General features: G+C 41.7%; 3 protein-coding genes across 4 annotated transcripts; 1 reads left to right on the top strand and 2 right to left on the bottom strand.

Annotated features, from left to right (window-relative positions):
- Window positions 1-469: 469 nt before the first annotated feature.
- Window positions 470-5,319, bottom strand: LOC107043627. Its single transcript, XM_015265192.1, has 2 exons — window positions 4,508-5,319; window positions 470-2,671 (listed from the first exon to the last, which is right to left on the bottom strand). Exons 1-2 carry the CDS (start codon window positions 5,189-5,191, stop codon window positions 608-610), a joined length of 2,748 nt encoding a protein of 915 aa, XP_015120678.1. The 5' UTR covers window positions 5,192-5,319; the 3' UTR covers window positions 470-607.
- A 704-nt stretch (window positions 5,320-6,023) lies between these two features.
- On the bottom strand, window positions 6,024-7,347 carry LOC107043661 (immunoglobulin-binding protein 1). The gene has a single exon (XM_015265243.1). It carries the CDS (start codon window positions 7,234-7,236, stop codon window positions 6,163-6,165), a length of 1,074 nt encoding a protein of 357 aa, XP_015120729.1. The 5' UTR covers window positions 7,237-7,347; the 3' UTR covers window positions 6,024-6,162.
- A 1,221-nt stretch (window positions 7,348-8,568) lies between these two features.
- Window positions 8,569-13,179, top strand: LOC107043660 (serine/arginine repetitive matrix protein 1). 2 transcript variants are annotated; one of them, XM_015265242.2, is made up of 4 exons: window positions 8,569-8,733; window positions 8,858-8,976; window positions 9,085-11,774; window positions 12,568-13,179. In XM_015265242.2, exons 2-4 carry the CDS (start codon window positions 8,880-8,882, stop codon window positions 12,796-12,798), a joined length of 3,018 nt encoding a protein of 1,005 aa, XP_015120728.1. In that variant the 5' UTR covers window positions 8,569-8,733; window positions 8,858-8,879; the 3' UTR covers window positions 12,799-13,179. The 2 variants fall into 2 exon arrangements, with proteins under 2 accessions (XP_015120728.1, XP_015120727.1); XM_015265241.2 differs by having other exon boundaries at window positions 8,858-11,774.
- The last annotated feature ends 796 nt before the right edge of the window (window positions 13,180-13,975 follow it).

The raw sequence follows: 13,975 nt of genomic DNA, 5'->3' as shown, positions 1-13,975 counted from the left end.
TCAGTGGTAGAATTCTCATAATTTTTCATCGGTAGTTCAGTGGTAGAATTCTCATAATTTTTCATCGGTAGTTCAGTGGTAGAATTCTCATAATTTTTCATCGGTAGTTCAGTGGTAGAATTCTCATAATTTTTCATCGGTAGTTCAGTGGTAGAATTCTCATAATTTTTCATCGGTAGTTCAGTGGTAGAATTCTCATAATTTTTCATCGGTAGTTCAGTGGTAGAATTCTCATAATTTTTCATCGGTAGTTCAGTGGTAGAATTCTCATAATTTTTCATCGGTAGTTCAGTGGTAGAATTCTCATGATATAATTTTTCATCGGTAGTTCAGTGGTAGAATTCTCATAATATAATTTTTCATCGGTAGTTCAGTGGCAGAATTCTCGTGTAATTTTTCATGAATACTTCAATAACAAACAATCCCTCCCAAATCCAGTGTCCAATATTATTTATTAATCCTCAGAAAATACAATAAAAGGTACAATAAAAAAATACCATGACTGAGATCCACCTCAATCAAAAAAATTTCGCACAAAAATAGTATACCTACGATAAAAAACACATTTAAAACCCTAGTTCTACAAGAACAAATTTCCAAATTGGCCCTAATCAATATCAATGGTCCGGGTAACTTGTCTCGCCTTGAATGCATTCCTGGGACTCTGCCTCTTGGGAGTGCCAGCCAAGGGAACAGCCTTGAGAGGAGTCCTCTTCATATCGACAGGTGCCCTCCTGACTAAGGACCTAGCACTCTTTGGGGTTTTCACGGCTAGAGGTTTCTTGATGTGTGGAGTCCTGTAGTTCGAGGGAGCTTCACTAGCTACAGCACTGACATTCAGATTGAGTGAATTCTCCTGGTCACTCCTGACCCTTCCTTCGTGACTCTTCGGGCTTCTGCACTTTTTCTTCCTCTCGGACTTGTTCGAAGGAGGAGTCACCTTTTCCCTCAGATTGGACTGCGATGAGGTGCGTTGTCTCACAACCGCTTCTTGATGGCTCTTGCACTCATCATCAAACAACTTGGCCTTAGCCAGCACCATCCCTGCATTCTGCGTCCTGAGTTTAGCGACAGAATCCCTGCCTGTCTGCATCAGTCTAGGAGACCTATTCCTCCGCAGTAACAAGGACTTGGCCGTGTGTTTCTCAGACTCCAAATAAATACTGGCGTTCTCCCACGTGAACAAATCCTTCTCCGTCATAAACTCCAACTTCTTCCCCGCGTTCTGACTCGATGGCAAGGCATCCTGTATCTGCCTCTGGGAATTAGTCTTCTTCAAATTACTCATCCGAAGGTTGTAGTAAGAAACTCGGTTCTTCTGTTCCACTTCACTCCCGTGGAAGGACGAAGCCCTCCGGACTTGCCTAAGGGCTCCCACCCTGGGGGACTTTAACAACGGAATCTGCCCTTCGGATTCCTCATAGCTGAAGGAAGACCTAGTGTGCTCGGCAGTATGACTCATCAGTGAGCACAACTGCTGATGGAGAAAATCTAACCTAGCGGTTGTCTCTTCACTGCACACCGTGTCCCCATCCATCTGGGGGTAGGTGGATGGAGCAAGAGGGGTCGGCTGTTCCGAAATATGCCAGGATGCTGAACGCGAGACTCTCCGTTTGCTCGCAGGCTTCTCCTGCGATCGTCTCCTGATGTTTCCGATCTTTCTGGCACTGGGGGATCTGATAACCTTCCCCTCCGATGGCTTCCGAATCTTCAGCTCTTTCCCCAGACGTCTGGCAAGCTGATCAGCAGGAGTGATGCTGCCAATGCTAGCCTCTCCTAGAGTCCTCTCGTACTTGCTCTGGACTTCGCTTGCCGAATCCATGCAGAAGCTGTCGATCGTCTCGAGTTCTTGATCGATCCTCGTTTCAATCGCTGAGACACGGTTTTTTATCTCCTCGTACTCCTTCTTTGGGATCTTGACGTATTCTTCGGGGGCTTTGGCAGGATTAGGAGGAAAGGTCAGGGACTTGAGGGGCTTTGGAGGGAGGGGAGGGTGATCAGGGTTCTCGTCGGAGAGGTTGACGTCGGCCTCCATGAAGAAGTGATCGTACTCTTCTGTCAGGGTGGACTTGGTTCGCGTGTCGATCAGGGAGGAGGCGCTTGACTTCTTCAGATTTCTCTTCTTCAGGTTTCTGGAGACGCCACTCGCCATGCTCCAGCGGCGCTCGATCACCGGCGAGTGCTCAGGCTCGGTTTCATGGCCCAGTTTGTGGCGGCTCCTGGAGACCAAGCGGTCCAGGTTGAGACCCAGTCTCCTGGACTTGTCGACTTTCTGGGGTTTCTCGTCTGTTGGATTCGGGTCCTCGGATACTGGAGAGGGGAATAAGATTCGCGGATTTGAATCTCGCTTTTTCTTGGACGTGGTGGAGGGATTCGGCAGGGGGTCTGCTAGCTTTCGTTTTTTTGAGGATTTTGAGGGCGAGGGGGGAGGGGGCTGGGCGGGGAGCAAGGAGCGACGGGAGAGAGAGTCTTCGGGGGAATTTTTGCCAACGATTTTCTTGAGACCGTTGAACATTCGGGTCAGGCTACCAGAGCGGTGCTTCTTTTTTTTACTTTTGAAGGAGGAGCTCGAGTGGTCAAGGTCTGTACCTGGACTGTTGGTGTCTGACATGGCGGTCTCCATTATTTCTTTGGGGAGAACGCCAATGCGGCGGGCATTCTCGATTAATATCTGAGAAGTGAAAAAATGGGGGGAGTTTTACTTGCTGAAGAGTTGAGGTTCTTATGGGTGAGTAGTCTTTTGAAAATTTACGTGTTCATGGGGAATTATGAGATATTTTACCATAAAATGATCGTTAAGTTTTAGGAATAAATGAATAAGTAAAATAAATGTTTTGGGAGTGAACGATGAGAATGGAATACATCAGGTGTCATTTTCAAGAGTGAAAGAAGAGCTTTGGAACGGGAGTGAGTGATCAAATTTCACTCTGCAGATCTCAAGATATTGAAGAGTGAAATTGTGAAACGGAATGGGAAAAGTATTTTTTATATGTTGTTGAGGATTTAACTGTCTTCATGACGAGAGCTTCTACAAAAAATATCGAGACATTTTTTGTCTGAGATTTCCTGCTATAGAAACGAAGTTTTCTGACGTTTTATTCTAAAACCACTAGTTCTCATGGTAAATAAAAAAATCAACGAGTTTGGAACTTTACTTGACTGAGAATCAAGCAAAATGGTCTTTCATTCATCAATATCTCAAGAGTGGCAGAGTGAAATCTAAAAAATCAAATCTCATTTTAAAGATAATTCGTCAAGCTTCGAAATGAGTTCAAATTCATTTAAACCGCATCATTCAATTCCGAGATATTCAAAGTTAAAGGAGAAATGACAAAAACTGAAACCATCAATTTCCAACATAAATATTTTAAAAAACCAAAAAAACTGAATCCTTGGAATTTTTTATATCTCACTAAGTATTAAATTAACACCAAGAGGCCCTCGAAAAAAATAAAAATACATTTTCCATCCAAAATTCCTTCTCTCATAAAAAAAAATTGCCATTTGCTCCCCAAATATAAAAATCAGGCAAAATAATCTTCCTTCAATCCTCAATATCTAAAGATTGGCAGAGTGAAATTTCAAAAATCAAATCTCATTTCAAACCTATTATTTCAATCCTCAAAATGGCTTCAAATTCATTCAAACCGCATCATTCAATCCTGAGATATCCAAAGTTAAAGGAGAAACGACAAAAACTGAAACCATCAATTTCCAACATAAATATTTAAAAAAACCAAAAAAACTGAATCCTTGGAATTTTTTATATCTCACTAAGTATTAAATTAACACCAAGAGGCCCTAAAAAAAAATAAAAATACATTTTTCATCCAAAATTCCTTCTCTCATAAAAAAAATTTGCAATTTGCCCCCCAAATATAAAAATCAGGCAAAATAATCTTCCTTCAATCCTCAATATCTAAAGATTGGCAGAGTGAAATTTCAAAAATCAAATCTCATTTCAAATCTATTATTTCAACCCTCAAAATGGCTTCAAATTCATTCAAACCGCATCATTCAATTTCGAGATATTCAAAGTTAAAGGAGAACGACAAAAACTGAAACCATCAATTTCCAACATAAATATTTAAAAAAACCAAAAAAAACTGAATCCTTGAATTTTTTATATCTCACTAAGTATTAAATTAACACCAAGAGGCCCTAAAAAAAAAATACATTTTTCATCCAAAATTCCTTCTCTCATAAAAAAGATTTGCAATTTGCTCCCCAAATATAAAAATTAGATGAAATAATCTCCCTTCAATCCTCAATATCTCAAGATTGGCAGAGTGAAATTTCAAAAATAAAATCTCATTCCAAACCTATTATTTCAACCCTCAAAATGACTCCAAATCGACTCAAATCGGATCATTCAATCCCCAGATATTCCAAATCAACCCGGAGGCCCCAAAAACTGAAACCCCAAATTCCCAGCAGGAACCTAAAAATCCCAAATAAAACCCCCTGAATCTGCAAAATAAATCCCTGAAACCGCTCCCCAAATTACCTTAACAATAGCGAGATGAGCATTCAGCCTATTCTGCACAGCAGCCATAGTGGTCTCCCTGACAGGCATGATATTGGGGCCAACGACCTTCGCCAGATTGTCGACCCCCATTTTATTCATTGCCTCGTACCTCGCGACCCTTTGAAAAAAGTCCATCAAGAAAGCCAGAGTCATCAAATACTTGATGGGCAGCAGGAGACAGGCCTGCAGAATGGCATCAACTTTGCAGAACTTGAGCATTCCACATCTGACAAACAAGTCATGAAAATCATTGGGAATCAGTGGCTCCGGCAGATCCCTCAGGTATTTCTTGAGACAATTGGCAACATCAATGGCATTGTACTTATCACCGAGTTCATTTCCATTGTCAAATCTGGCGACAAGCTCTCGCTGTCTAGTCTGTGAGCCAGCCTTCCTGAAGAGGCCCTCTTGGTTGAGATGAAGATCAAGATAATTCACTGATTGTTTCACAAATACTGGAACACTTATCACAACACCAGTCGATAATTTAATGGTATCGAATTTTTGCTGGCTCAGGGAAACACCGAAAACCTTTTTAACTCGATTGTCTTTGTCGGTTTTTGGGTGAGACCTCTTCACCCTCGACTTAACCCCCAATGTTCGGAGGTTATTCGTGACTGCATGATGCACTTTACTCGTATTTGGAATACTGTATATTAGCATTGTGGGAGGGGTTAACTCACTGGGAATGACACGGACCTTTCGAGGGTCTAGCCAAAGTCATTTAGTGGTGAATTGTGGGTTTAGTACTTGTCAACAACGGAGTAAACAAATTGTGGGGCCTATTTCAAATGATACTTCGGCGTAACTGCCATGACAGTATTGCCAACGTGAACAATGTTTTGGTGGAAATGAAGCTTTAGGTTTTTTTGTAAAAAAAAATTGTTAAGAATTAATTAATGATGATGGAAATTTAATTGGAGTAGTTGGAGAGGACAGGGGGCATGGATTTTTCATTTTTTTACTTGTTATTTGGAAGATTGATTTTTTATGGAAAATAGGGAAATACTTTTGACAAAGATTGAATGATTTGTGAACAAAAAAAAAATTGTTTCGTAGTAATTGGCCTCTGCGGTCATTAGCTGATTTGAGGTGATGAAATATATGATGTCCAAATGGTAAAAAATTGATCTAGTCATTTGGACTGAGCCCAAAAAAAGTAATAGAAAATATTAAAAATTCTAAATTGGGACTTGGACTTGAGTGTTGTTCCAATTTTCGTTATTCTCAGAGAAATATTAATTAATAAACTGGACCCAGCCTAATTCATGAGAGAAAGCAACTCAATCTCCACAAAATAAGAATGTTATCAACAATTCAATGCCTTAGGAACATTTTTTAAAAATCCAAAAGCGTTTGTTTCACTCCCCTCTTCATTCAATTCAATTTTTCATCGGTAGTTCAATGGTAGAATACTTATGATTCAATTTTTCATCGGTAGTTCAGTGGTAGTATTCTCATATTTCAGTTGTCCATCAGCACTCCAATACTCAAATTAATGTTTCACTCATACTTTATTAACGAATCATCAAAAAAAAATACCATCAATCAATACGAAATATTACAAACATTGCAAATTATCTGTTACACATGGGTTTTCCAAAAAAAAAAAAAATTCCAAAAAAATCTATTCTCTAACTGCGATTGTGCCTGTTGCCCCAGCCCCTCTTATGCGTGTCCTTGTACTCGTCCATGGCCCTCTGCTGCATGAGATACTCCTCGTCATCCCTCTCGATCTTCCCCTCCTTCTCGAGATCCTCAGGGGTCTCCTGATTCGAGTTCTGGTTGTTCGTCATGTCCTGGAGGCTCTTGGCACTAGCTCCTGGACCAGCAGCTGACCACTCGCCATCAGCAATCTTCTTCTCGTAGAACTCCTCGACAGTCATCACTGGCAGACTCGGATACCCAGCCCCGAACACCTTCTTCTGGACGTCGTTCTTCGTGATGATGATGGGCTGGAGCTTCGGGGGTTGATAATCCCTCGGTTTCGTGGACTCCTCGGCCCCCTCCCTCTTCATCTTCTCCATGTACCCTAGAATGTCCTTCTCCTGAGCTAGTGAGTTGATCTCGTCGATGGCCTTCATCACGTAGGACTTGATCAGCGTCACAAAGTACTTCCTGACGGTCTCGTCGTCCAGATTGGGATTGTCCATCGCCTTCCTCAGGATCACCAGCTGCTCCTGCAGCTCCTTCTCTTCTCTGAATCGCTTCAACTTGCTCTCGCGTGTGTGCACCATGTCCTCGATCATCTTCGTGTTGGATGGTGGAGCTGGTGAAGACAACTGCTGAGGAGCTTCACCAGTCTCAGCCTTCCTCTCGGGGATTTCCACGTCCGTGATGCCGTACCCCTTCACTCTCTCCAAAAAATCGTAGAAATAGACCTCTGAGACGTTTACGTAGTGCAAACGATGCGCCTTGTCGCACAATTTTGTGGCGAGAGACCCCAGGAGAGCGGGAAGGAGGAAGTACTTGATACTCTCCGTTGGAATCTCATCGAAATCCTCGTTTTTACTGAACATGTCTGCCATCGACACCAGCTTTGTCGCGTCCTCCAGCATCTTCATGCATCTCTTCACCTGGACCTGGACTTCTAGGTTAGACGTTGGTTCCTCGCTCTTCTCCAGGGAGTTGAAGAGATCCAATCCTGAGTCGAAGAGCGAGGAGAGACTTGTCTCACTTTCCGAGGGGCTACTCTCGCTTATTTCCATTTTTATTCGGATCTTGGGGTTTCTATTGACAATTTATGCGGCGATTGACAGAATTCAGTGGTTAATTGTTTATTTTTATTTTTTTCTCGGATTTTTTTGACTGGCAGGATGTGCCGGCTGGTAGCGCCCTCTGCAGGAGGACTCGGTCGATAATGAAGGGATTGATGATATCGGAGGGGGGGTGGAAAGAATTGATTTTTTAGGTTTTTTGAAAAATCGATATTATCTTGAGATGAAGGGGTTTTTGGATAAAATGGTAGAAAACTTTTTTACTGGAAACTTTGTCAGTTACAAAAAAGTTATATGATATTTCTTTCTAGATTCAATGGGTTTCGAAATAAATGCATTATTTTGTATTGACTTTTGGACTTCTACGACTGAGGTGACGTGATTGATCAATATAGAAATGTAATTATCTCGATAACGAGCGGTTTTAGAGAGTAATGTGGAAAGACATTTATTGTTGGGAATTTAATTTTCTAGAACAAAGTTATTTTACATTTTCTTCTAAATTCACTGGTTTTTTTAATAACCGCGAAATTTCGTATTGACTTCTGGATTTTTCCTAATGAGATTTCATGTCTGATGAAAATAAAGAATAATTATCTCGTTAACGAGTGAATCTAGAGCGAAATATTATAAAACATTCTATGTTGAGAATTTAATTCTCCATAAAAAATTCTTTCAACATTTTCTCGGAAAACCTCTCTTTTTTCGACATAAACGCATAATTCATTAGTGACCTCTCAAATTTCACGATCAAGAAGAAATTATTGATGAATACAAAAGTCCAATTATCTCAATAACAAGCGATTCTAGAGCAATATACCATAAAACATTTTTTATTGGAAATTTAATTCTCAACAAAAAAGTCGAATGACATTTTCTCTTAAACCCCCTCCCTTTCAAGATAAATCCAAAAAAATTCAAACTTTCTAAATTGACTCACGTAATTCAGGAATTTAAAATATCTCCCTTCACTCTCAAATATCTCAAGATCGGCAGAGTGAAATCCATCCAATCAGCGCTCATTCCAAAGATACATCCTCACCCTTCAAAATAAGCCCAAATTCATCCAAATCGCGTCATCCCATCGTGAGATATTTAAAATCAAGTGACCCCCATTTTCCTATTTTACCATTCAATTTTCATTTCAACATAAATTTTCACATTCAATTTCAATTTTCAATTCAAATTTTAACACCCCAAAAAATTTCAAACGCAAACCTATCGTTCAAAATCGTAACTACCCACAAAATGGCGGCCCTTCCGACGCCCCCCATTGGCCCACGTGACCCTCCCCTCCTCCACAAACTGCGTAGTGATGTTCGTTGTGTCGTTTGACGCTGTTTTGCGCGGGACTAAATGGTAAATAGATTACTTTCCCCCCGAATTTGACAAAATAATTGTCACCCCTCAATCATCACGAGAGATCGTCCCCAAGTCAATTATTCATCGTCTCCGAAACCGCCGAAGGACGTCCAGAGCATCAAGCTGGTGAGTTTCCCCCGCACTCTCCAAACATTCGCCACAAAGAAGCCCCCAGATAATTTAAGGTTATGTTTGCACCTTAAACACCCAAACCCCCAAAAAAAATAACACCAAATCCCATATTTTTCAGACTAAAAAATTTCTCCATCACGATGTCTCGTTCAACGAGACTTCGTAAGCCCCCATCGAGATTCAGAACCGATGAGCCACCCCCAGAGGCTGAAAATCCCTCACCAAATCCACGAAAAGGTAATCAAAAACCCCAAAAAGACGTCCTATTGGAATTACGATCGCCAGTTTTGCGGGACAGAACGAATTTAACGGTCGAGTCATCAAAAACTGTTATTTCAAAAAAAGGTATTGGCGATAAGAGAGTTGACAATGACCCTGAGACGAGAATAAACACAAGAGGCTCAACGAAAAAATCAACATCAGCACCAGACGATGAGAATAAGAAGAAGACAATTGTCAAAGGACCAACGAGGCCTTCATCAGTGATAAAAAAGCATCCTCCCCCAGTTCCTTCGAGGTCGAGTAAAAATTCTGGTGTCCAAGTGACCGAGAAAGAGCCTGACGATGTAGAAAAGCCAAGAAAAATCCCCACGAGGATAACACGAAAGGTCTCCAAGGATCCCCCCAAGAGCATGAAGCCTTCATCGAGGGGAGCCTCCCCCAGGAGCACGAAATCATCTCCAAGAACTCGACCAGAGGGTCCAGAAGCCCCTGGGAACGTTCCCAGGACGACGAGATCGAAGACATCATCAGCTGCTGGGCCAAAACCCCCAGATAAGCCAGAGAAAATCGAGAGAAAGTCAAAACGCCTCACGAAACCAACTGTCAAATCTCCCCAAAAGCCAGAGAAAAAGTTCTTCAAGAACAAGAGAAATATCACCCTGACCCACTCCAAGGTCTCCCCCATGAAGCGAGGGCTGAGGCTCCCCAGGAGGCCCCTGCGAACGAAAACCTCTCCCTCGAGGATACGTCAGCCAACCCTAGCCGAGTCCTTCGCAAAAGTCAAGAAGACGTTGAGACCGAGACGAACGGCCAAGAATTACAACGAGGAGACGATCGTCGAGAGGAAAAAACCAGAGGCTGGAGGTGATCACCCAAAGCCACCAGTCTACAAGACCCTGAGTGTCCAGGAGAATCCCAAGGACAAGGAGGAAATCTACGAATTCAGTTTCGATGCTAATGACTCCAGTGAACGACTCCAGAGGAAGAGGAAGAAGAGGACTGTGAGGAAGGCACCAGCCAAGAGGGCCAAGAAGATGATTGAAGGAGTCGAAAGAAATCCAGAAGAACTCGTTAAGAAAGTTGATAAAAAAATTCCTGTAGGAATCACTAAATCTGGTGGTGAAGGTCTCAAAAAAGCTCTTGGGGGTGAGAAAATTCGTGCTGCTGGAGTTGGAGTCGTACCTGAGGCAGTTGCCACGACCTCCAGGCCTCGGGATCAAGAAGAAAAGATTAAGAAAACGAGTGGAAAAATTCCTGGAGCTGAACCTGGCGTTGAAATTGGTGAGAAGGGGCTTGAGGGGGGCCCAGGGGTCCTGGGAGAGGCTTCCAGACCCCTGGACAATCATCAGAATGTCCCTGAAGCGTGTCAAATCCCTGAGGAAGCCCCAGCATCTCCAGCCCCGTCATACCCATCATCCTCTCGAGGGAATTCCCCAGCCCCTGAGCACTTCGAGGTGATTGTGGACGTCCACGTCCCCTCGGACACCCCCTCGGGCACCCCTGGACCCTCGAAAATCCCCTCGTCGACCCCAAAAACACCAGTTCTCCAGTCCAAAAAGCCCACGATGTTCTCCAATGAGAGACTCGAGGGAGACAGAAGGATCAGCCTGACTTCGACTCCTCTGCACGCCCCCTCGGACTCCACAGGCCCCACCAGTGCCTTCACCAATCGCCCCTCCACACAGTACAAAACAATGATGAATCACTCGTTGATCAGAAGATCATTCTCCCCAATCGTTAAGCAAAATAACGATAAAGTTGACTGCAATTTCGATCCCAGCAGCCCCTGGCGTCCAATCGCCACGAATACTTTTTCGAGGGTGAAAAATGTCTTTCAGAGCACTCCCCAGGGGAAAAAAGTCCTCACGCCTCATGGAATTCACTCCTTGACGACGGAAAACAAAAGAGCGATGGGGAAAATCAATAAGATCGTGGAGGAGAGTGACTCTTCGGTTGTTGAGGCACAGAATAAGTCACCTAGGAAGTTTGGAACTGTTTTGGGAAACGTCTCGAGCCCTGGGACTGCCAGCCCCAGGATGTCTGAGGGGAGCTCTGCGGAGGACAAGGAGAATCAGGTGAGTCCCAGGAAGAGCAAGAGGGTGAGGACGCCCTTGGGGAGTCCCTTGAGACCTCTGGAGAATGAGAGGATGAGGGATGAAGCTTCTGGGGTGGAGAATGAGAAGGTCGTGAGGGAGGAGAGGGTTCTGAGGCAGTCGAACCTCCATGGCTTCCTGGGGATCCCTGAGATGCCTGCGAGCACGAGCATCAGCACTGCTCATGGGATCTTTGATGAGGGGGAGGGCATTGTTCCTGGGAGGAGTGCCAAGAGGCCTGGGGAGCAGTTCAGTGTTGGAAATGCTTTTGGGTTTGAGGAGGAGAGCTGGGGGGGACAGGATGAGTCCTCAGGGGCTGCTCCAGGGGCTGATGTTGCTGGGGAGATTCTGAAGAAGGTTGAAGCCAAGGAAAAGGGGCAGAAGAAGGTTGAAGGCAAGGAAAGGGTTGATGTGGAGAACATTCGGAAGAAAATTGTGGAGAAGAGGCCTGTGAGGATGCCCACCAGGCCAGTGCAGAAGGTCGTTGTTGAGGATTTGGATAAGATTGAGAAGGAGAAGGAAAGGGTGGAGGTGAGCAGTGGAGATGTCAGTGAGGATGAGGGTGGAGAGAGTGTGGTCAGGAAGGAGACCCACGAGGCCACCAAGAAGGACTTGGTGGAGGCTGGGCACTTCTTGGACACCTTCGATGCTGAGGAGAGGGAGACCAGCCCTGTGGAGGTGCCTCTGTTCGTTGATCCTGAACCTGTGCATTTTAGACAGGTGAATTTCTGGGGATGAGGATTTTTTTTCGGTTTTTCGTCATTATCTTGATAACGAGTCGTTTTGCAAGAAAATTTCACTGAACCTTTCTTATAGAGAATTAAATTATCAAAAGAAAATTTCTTATGACATTTTTCTCTCAAATCTGTAGTTATCAAGATAATTCAGGATTAAACTTTCGTCACTCATTTTATCAAAATTATGAAAACTACAAAGTTGATTACAAATTACGCAATTATCTCCATAACGAGCCATTTTACAAGAAAATGTCACTGAACCTTTTTTGTAGAGAATTAAATTATCAAAAGAAAATTTCTTATGACATTTTTCTCTCAAATCTCTAGTTATCGAGATAATTCAAGAGTAAACTTTCGTCTCTCATTTTATTAAAATTATGAAAACTAAAAAGTTGATTACAAATTACGCAATTATCTCCATAACGAGCCATTTTACAAGAAAATGTCACTGAACCTTTTTTGTAGAGAATTAAATTATCAAAAGAAAATTTCTTATGACATTTTTCTCTCAAATCTCTAGTTATCGAGATAATTCAAGAGTAAACTTTCGTCTCTCATTTTATTAAAATTATGAAAACTAAAAAGTTGATTACAAATTACGCAATTATCTCCATAACGAGCCATTTTACAAGAAAATGTCACTGAATCTTTTTTACAGAGAATTAAATTCTCAAGAAAAATTGTTCTCTGTAAATTTTCTCTCAGACCTCTCGTTAACGAGAAAATCAATCTTAAATCTGGACGTCCAATACTCATTATGTTTTAAATAATTTCAGCCCCCAAGATATTCCTATGGTAAACGTAAAAGAGGTTTCCACCACAACACCTCCGACGAAACCGAGGATATTCATTCCGAGGAAGAGGACGAAGATCACTTCACACGTAAAACGAAAAAACGTAAAATGACAAAAGCTGAGAAGGAGCAGCAGAAGAAACTCGACGAATGGGCAAAGAGTGTCAACCAAACGTTCGATGAAATTGAGCATTTCGATCTCATTGTGGAATGAAAGGACTTTTTTATCATCAAACTTATAAATTATATCGTTTTTCAAAAGTCAGAATCTCTTTTATCGAACAGACGAAACCACATCCAGGCTGTTGTGGACATTCGCCACTCCGACGTGTACAGATCACTCGACATTTCGCTGATGTACTGTAAGTTTTATGTTATGGAAACAAAATTTAAGTGTAAAATTAGGATAAAAAGAGCTTTATATGGCCTGAAACTTATTTTTCTAATGGCAATATTTAAAATTCTTTAGGGTTGTAAGAACGTGAGGTTTTTCTATCAGATTATATTATTATTCTCGTATTATTATCTTGTGTATGGCTCCGGTGCAGTTCTTTTGTATAAATATGGTGGAAATATAAAGATTTTTATGAGATAATATTTTTTCTTTCGTTTTTCCTTCGGTGAAGGTGAAGAGAAGAAAACCTTTTATCATTTTTTATGAGTACTCAATCTGGGGATTAGTTTTTTGCAAAAATCTCAGGAACGAGTGGTTTTAGGAGGAAATACCTCTCGACCTTTTTTATAGCTGATGAAATTTCCAATAAATAATGTCTTATGATGTTTTTCCCTAAATCGATTCATTATTGAGATAATTCGACATTTAATCAAATGAAAATTATCTACTTTGTCATGAAAACTTCAATTTGAAGATTTGTTTTTTGAGAATATCTCAGGGACGATTGGTTTCAGGAGGAAATACCTCTGAAGCTTTTTTATAGCTGACGAAATTTCCAACAAAAAATGTTCTATGATGTTTTTCCCTAAATCGATTAATTATTGAGATAATTCGACATTTAATCAAATGAAAGTCATCTACTTTTTAATCATCACTTGAAAATCACAAAAATTGTGACGATTGACAAAGAAAATCATCACTTCTCACACAGCGACACACAAAGGCTCTCCTTATCTCATCACATTAGTCACGTTTAATTTTATTTCGCTTTCTCCACTGATAAGGCATCACATCCGCTGGAAAAAATAATACAACATTCAATAGACCATCGAGAAGACTCATTTTAAATTCATGGTGCATTTCAAAATGTTCATCGGTTTGAGGAATGAGGTGCATTGTTCCGGTCGTGTATTTAACATACAATGGGGATGAAAATAATCCAGAATTTTAATAACTCTTGAGTAAATATGGCATGTCATAAAAATAACATTCCGTA

Source organism: Diachasma alloeum, unplaced genomic scaffold (genome assembly GCF_001412515.2).
Source record: "Diachasma alloeum isolate Michigan unplaced genomic scaffold, Dall2.0 Dall_scaffold_00608, whole genome shotgun sequence".
NCBI classification, from domain to species: Eukaryota; Metazoa; Arthropoda; class Insecta; order Hymenoptera; family Braconidae; genus Diachasma; species Diachasma alloeum.
Note: the sequence above shows the minus strand (reverse complement) of the source record. Positions and strands in the feature narration are given on the sequence as shown.

What these genes read in the sequence shown, in the direction of transcription:
- LOC107043627 (XM_015265192.1), bottom strand. Translation starts at nt 5,191, where the DNA reads ATGCTAATATACAGTATTCCAAATACGAGTAAAGTGCATCATGCAGTC. An exon ending in CTCATCTCGCTATTGTTAAG is followed by an intron (nt 2,672 to 4,507) that starts GTAATTTGGGGA and finishes TTCACTTCTCAG; the next exon opens with ATATTAATCGAGAATGCCCG.
- LOC107043661 (XM_015265243.1), bottom strand. Translation starts at nt 7,236, where the DNA reads ATGGAAATAAGCGAGAGTAGCCCCTCGGAAAGTGAGACAAGTCTCTCC.
- LOC107043660 (XM_015265241.2), top strand. Translation starts at nt 8,880, where the DNA reads ATGTCTCGTTCAACGAGACTTCGTAAGCCCCCATCGAGATTCAGAACC. An exon ending in AACCTGTGCATTTTAGACAG is followed by an intron (nt 11,775 to 12,567) that starts GTGAATTTCTGG and finishes AAATAATTTCAG; the next exon opens with CCCCCAAGATATTCCTATGG.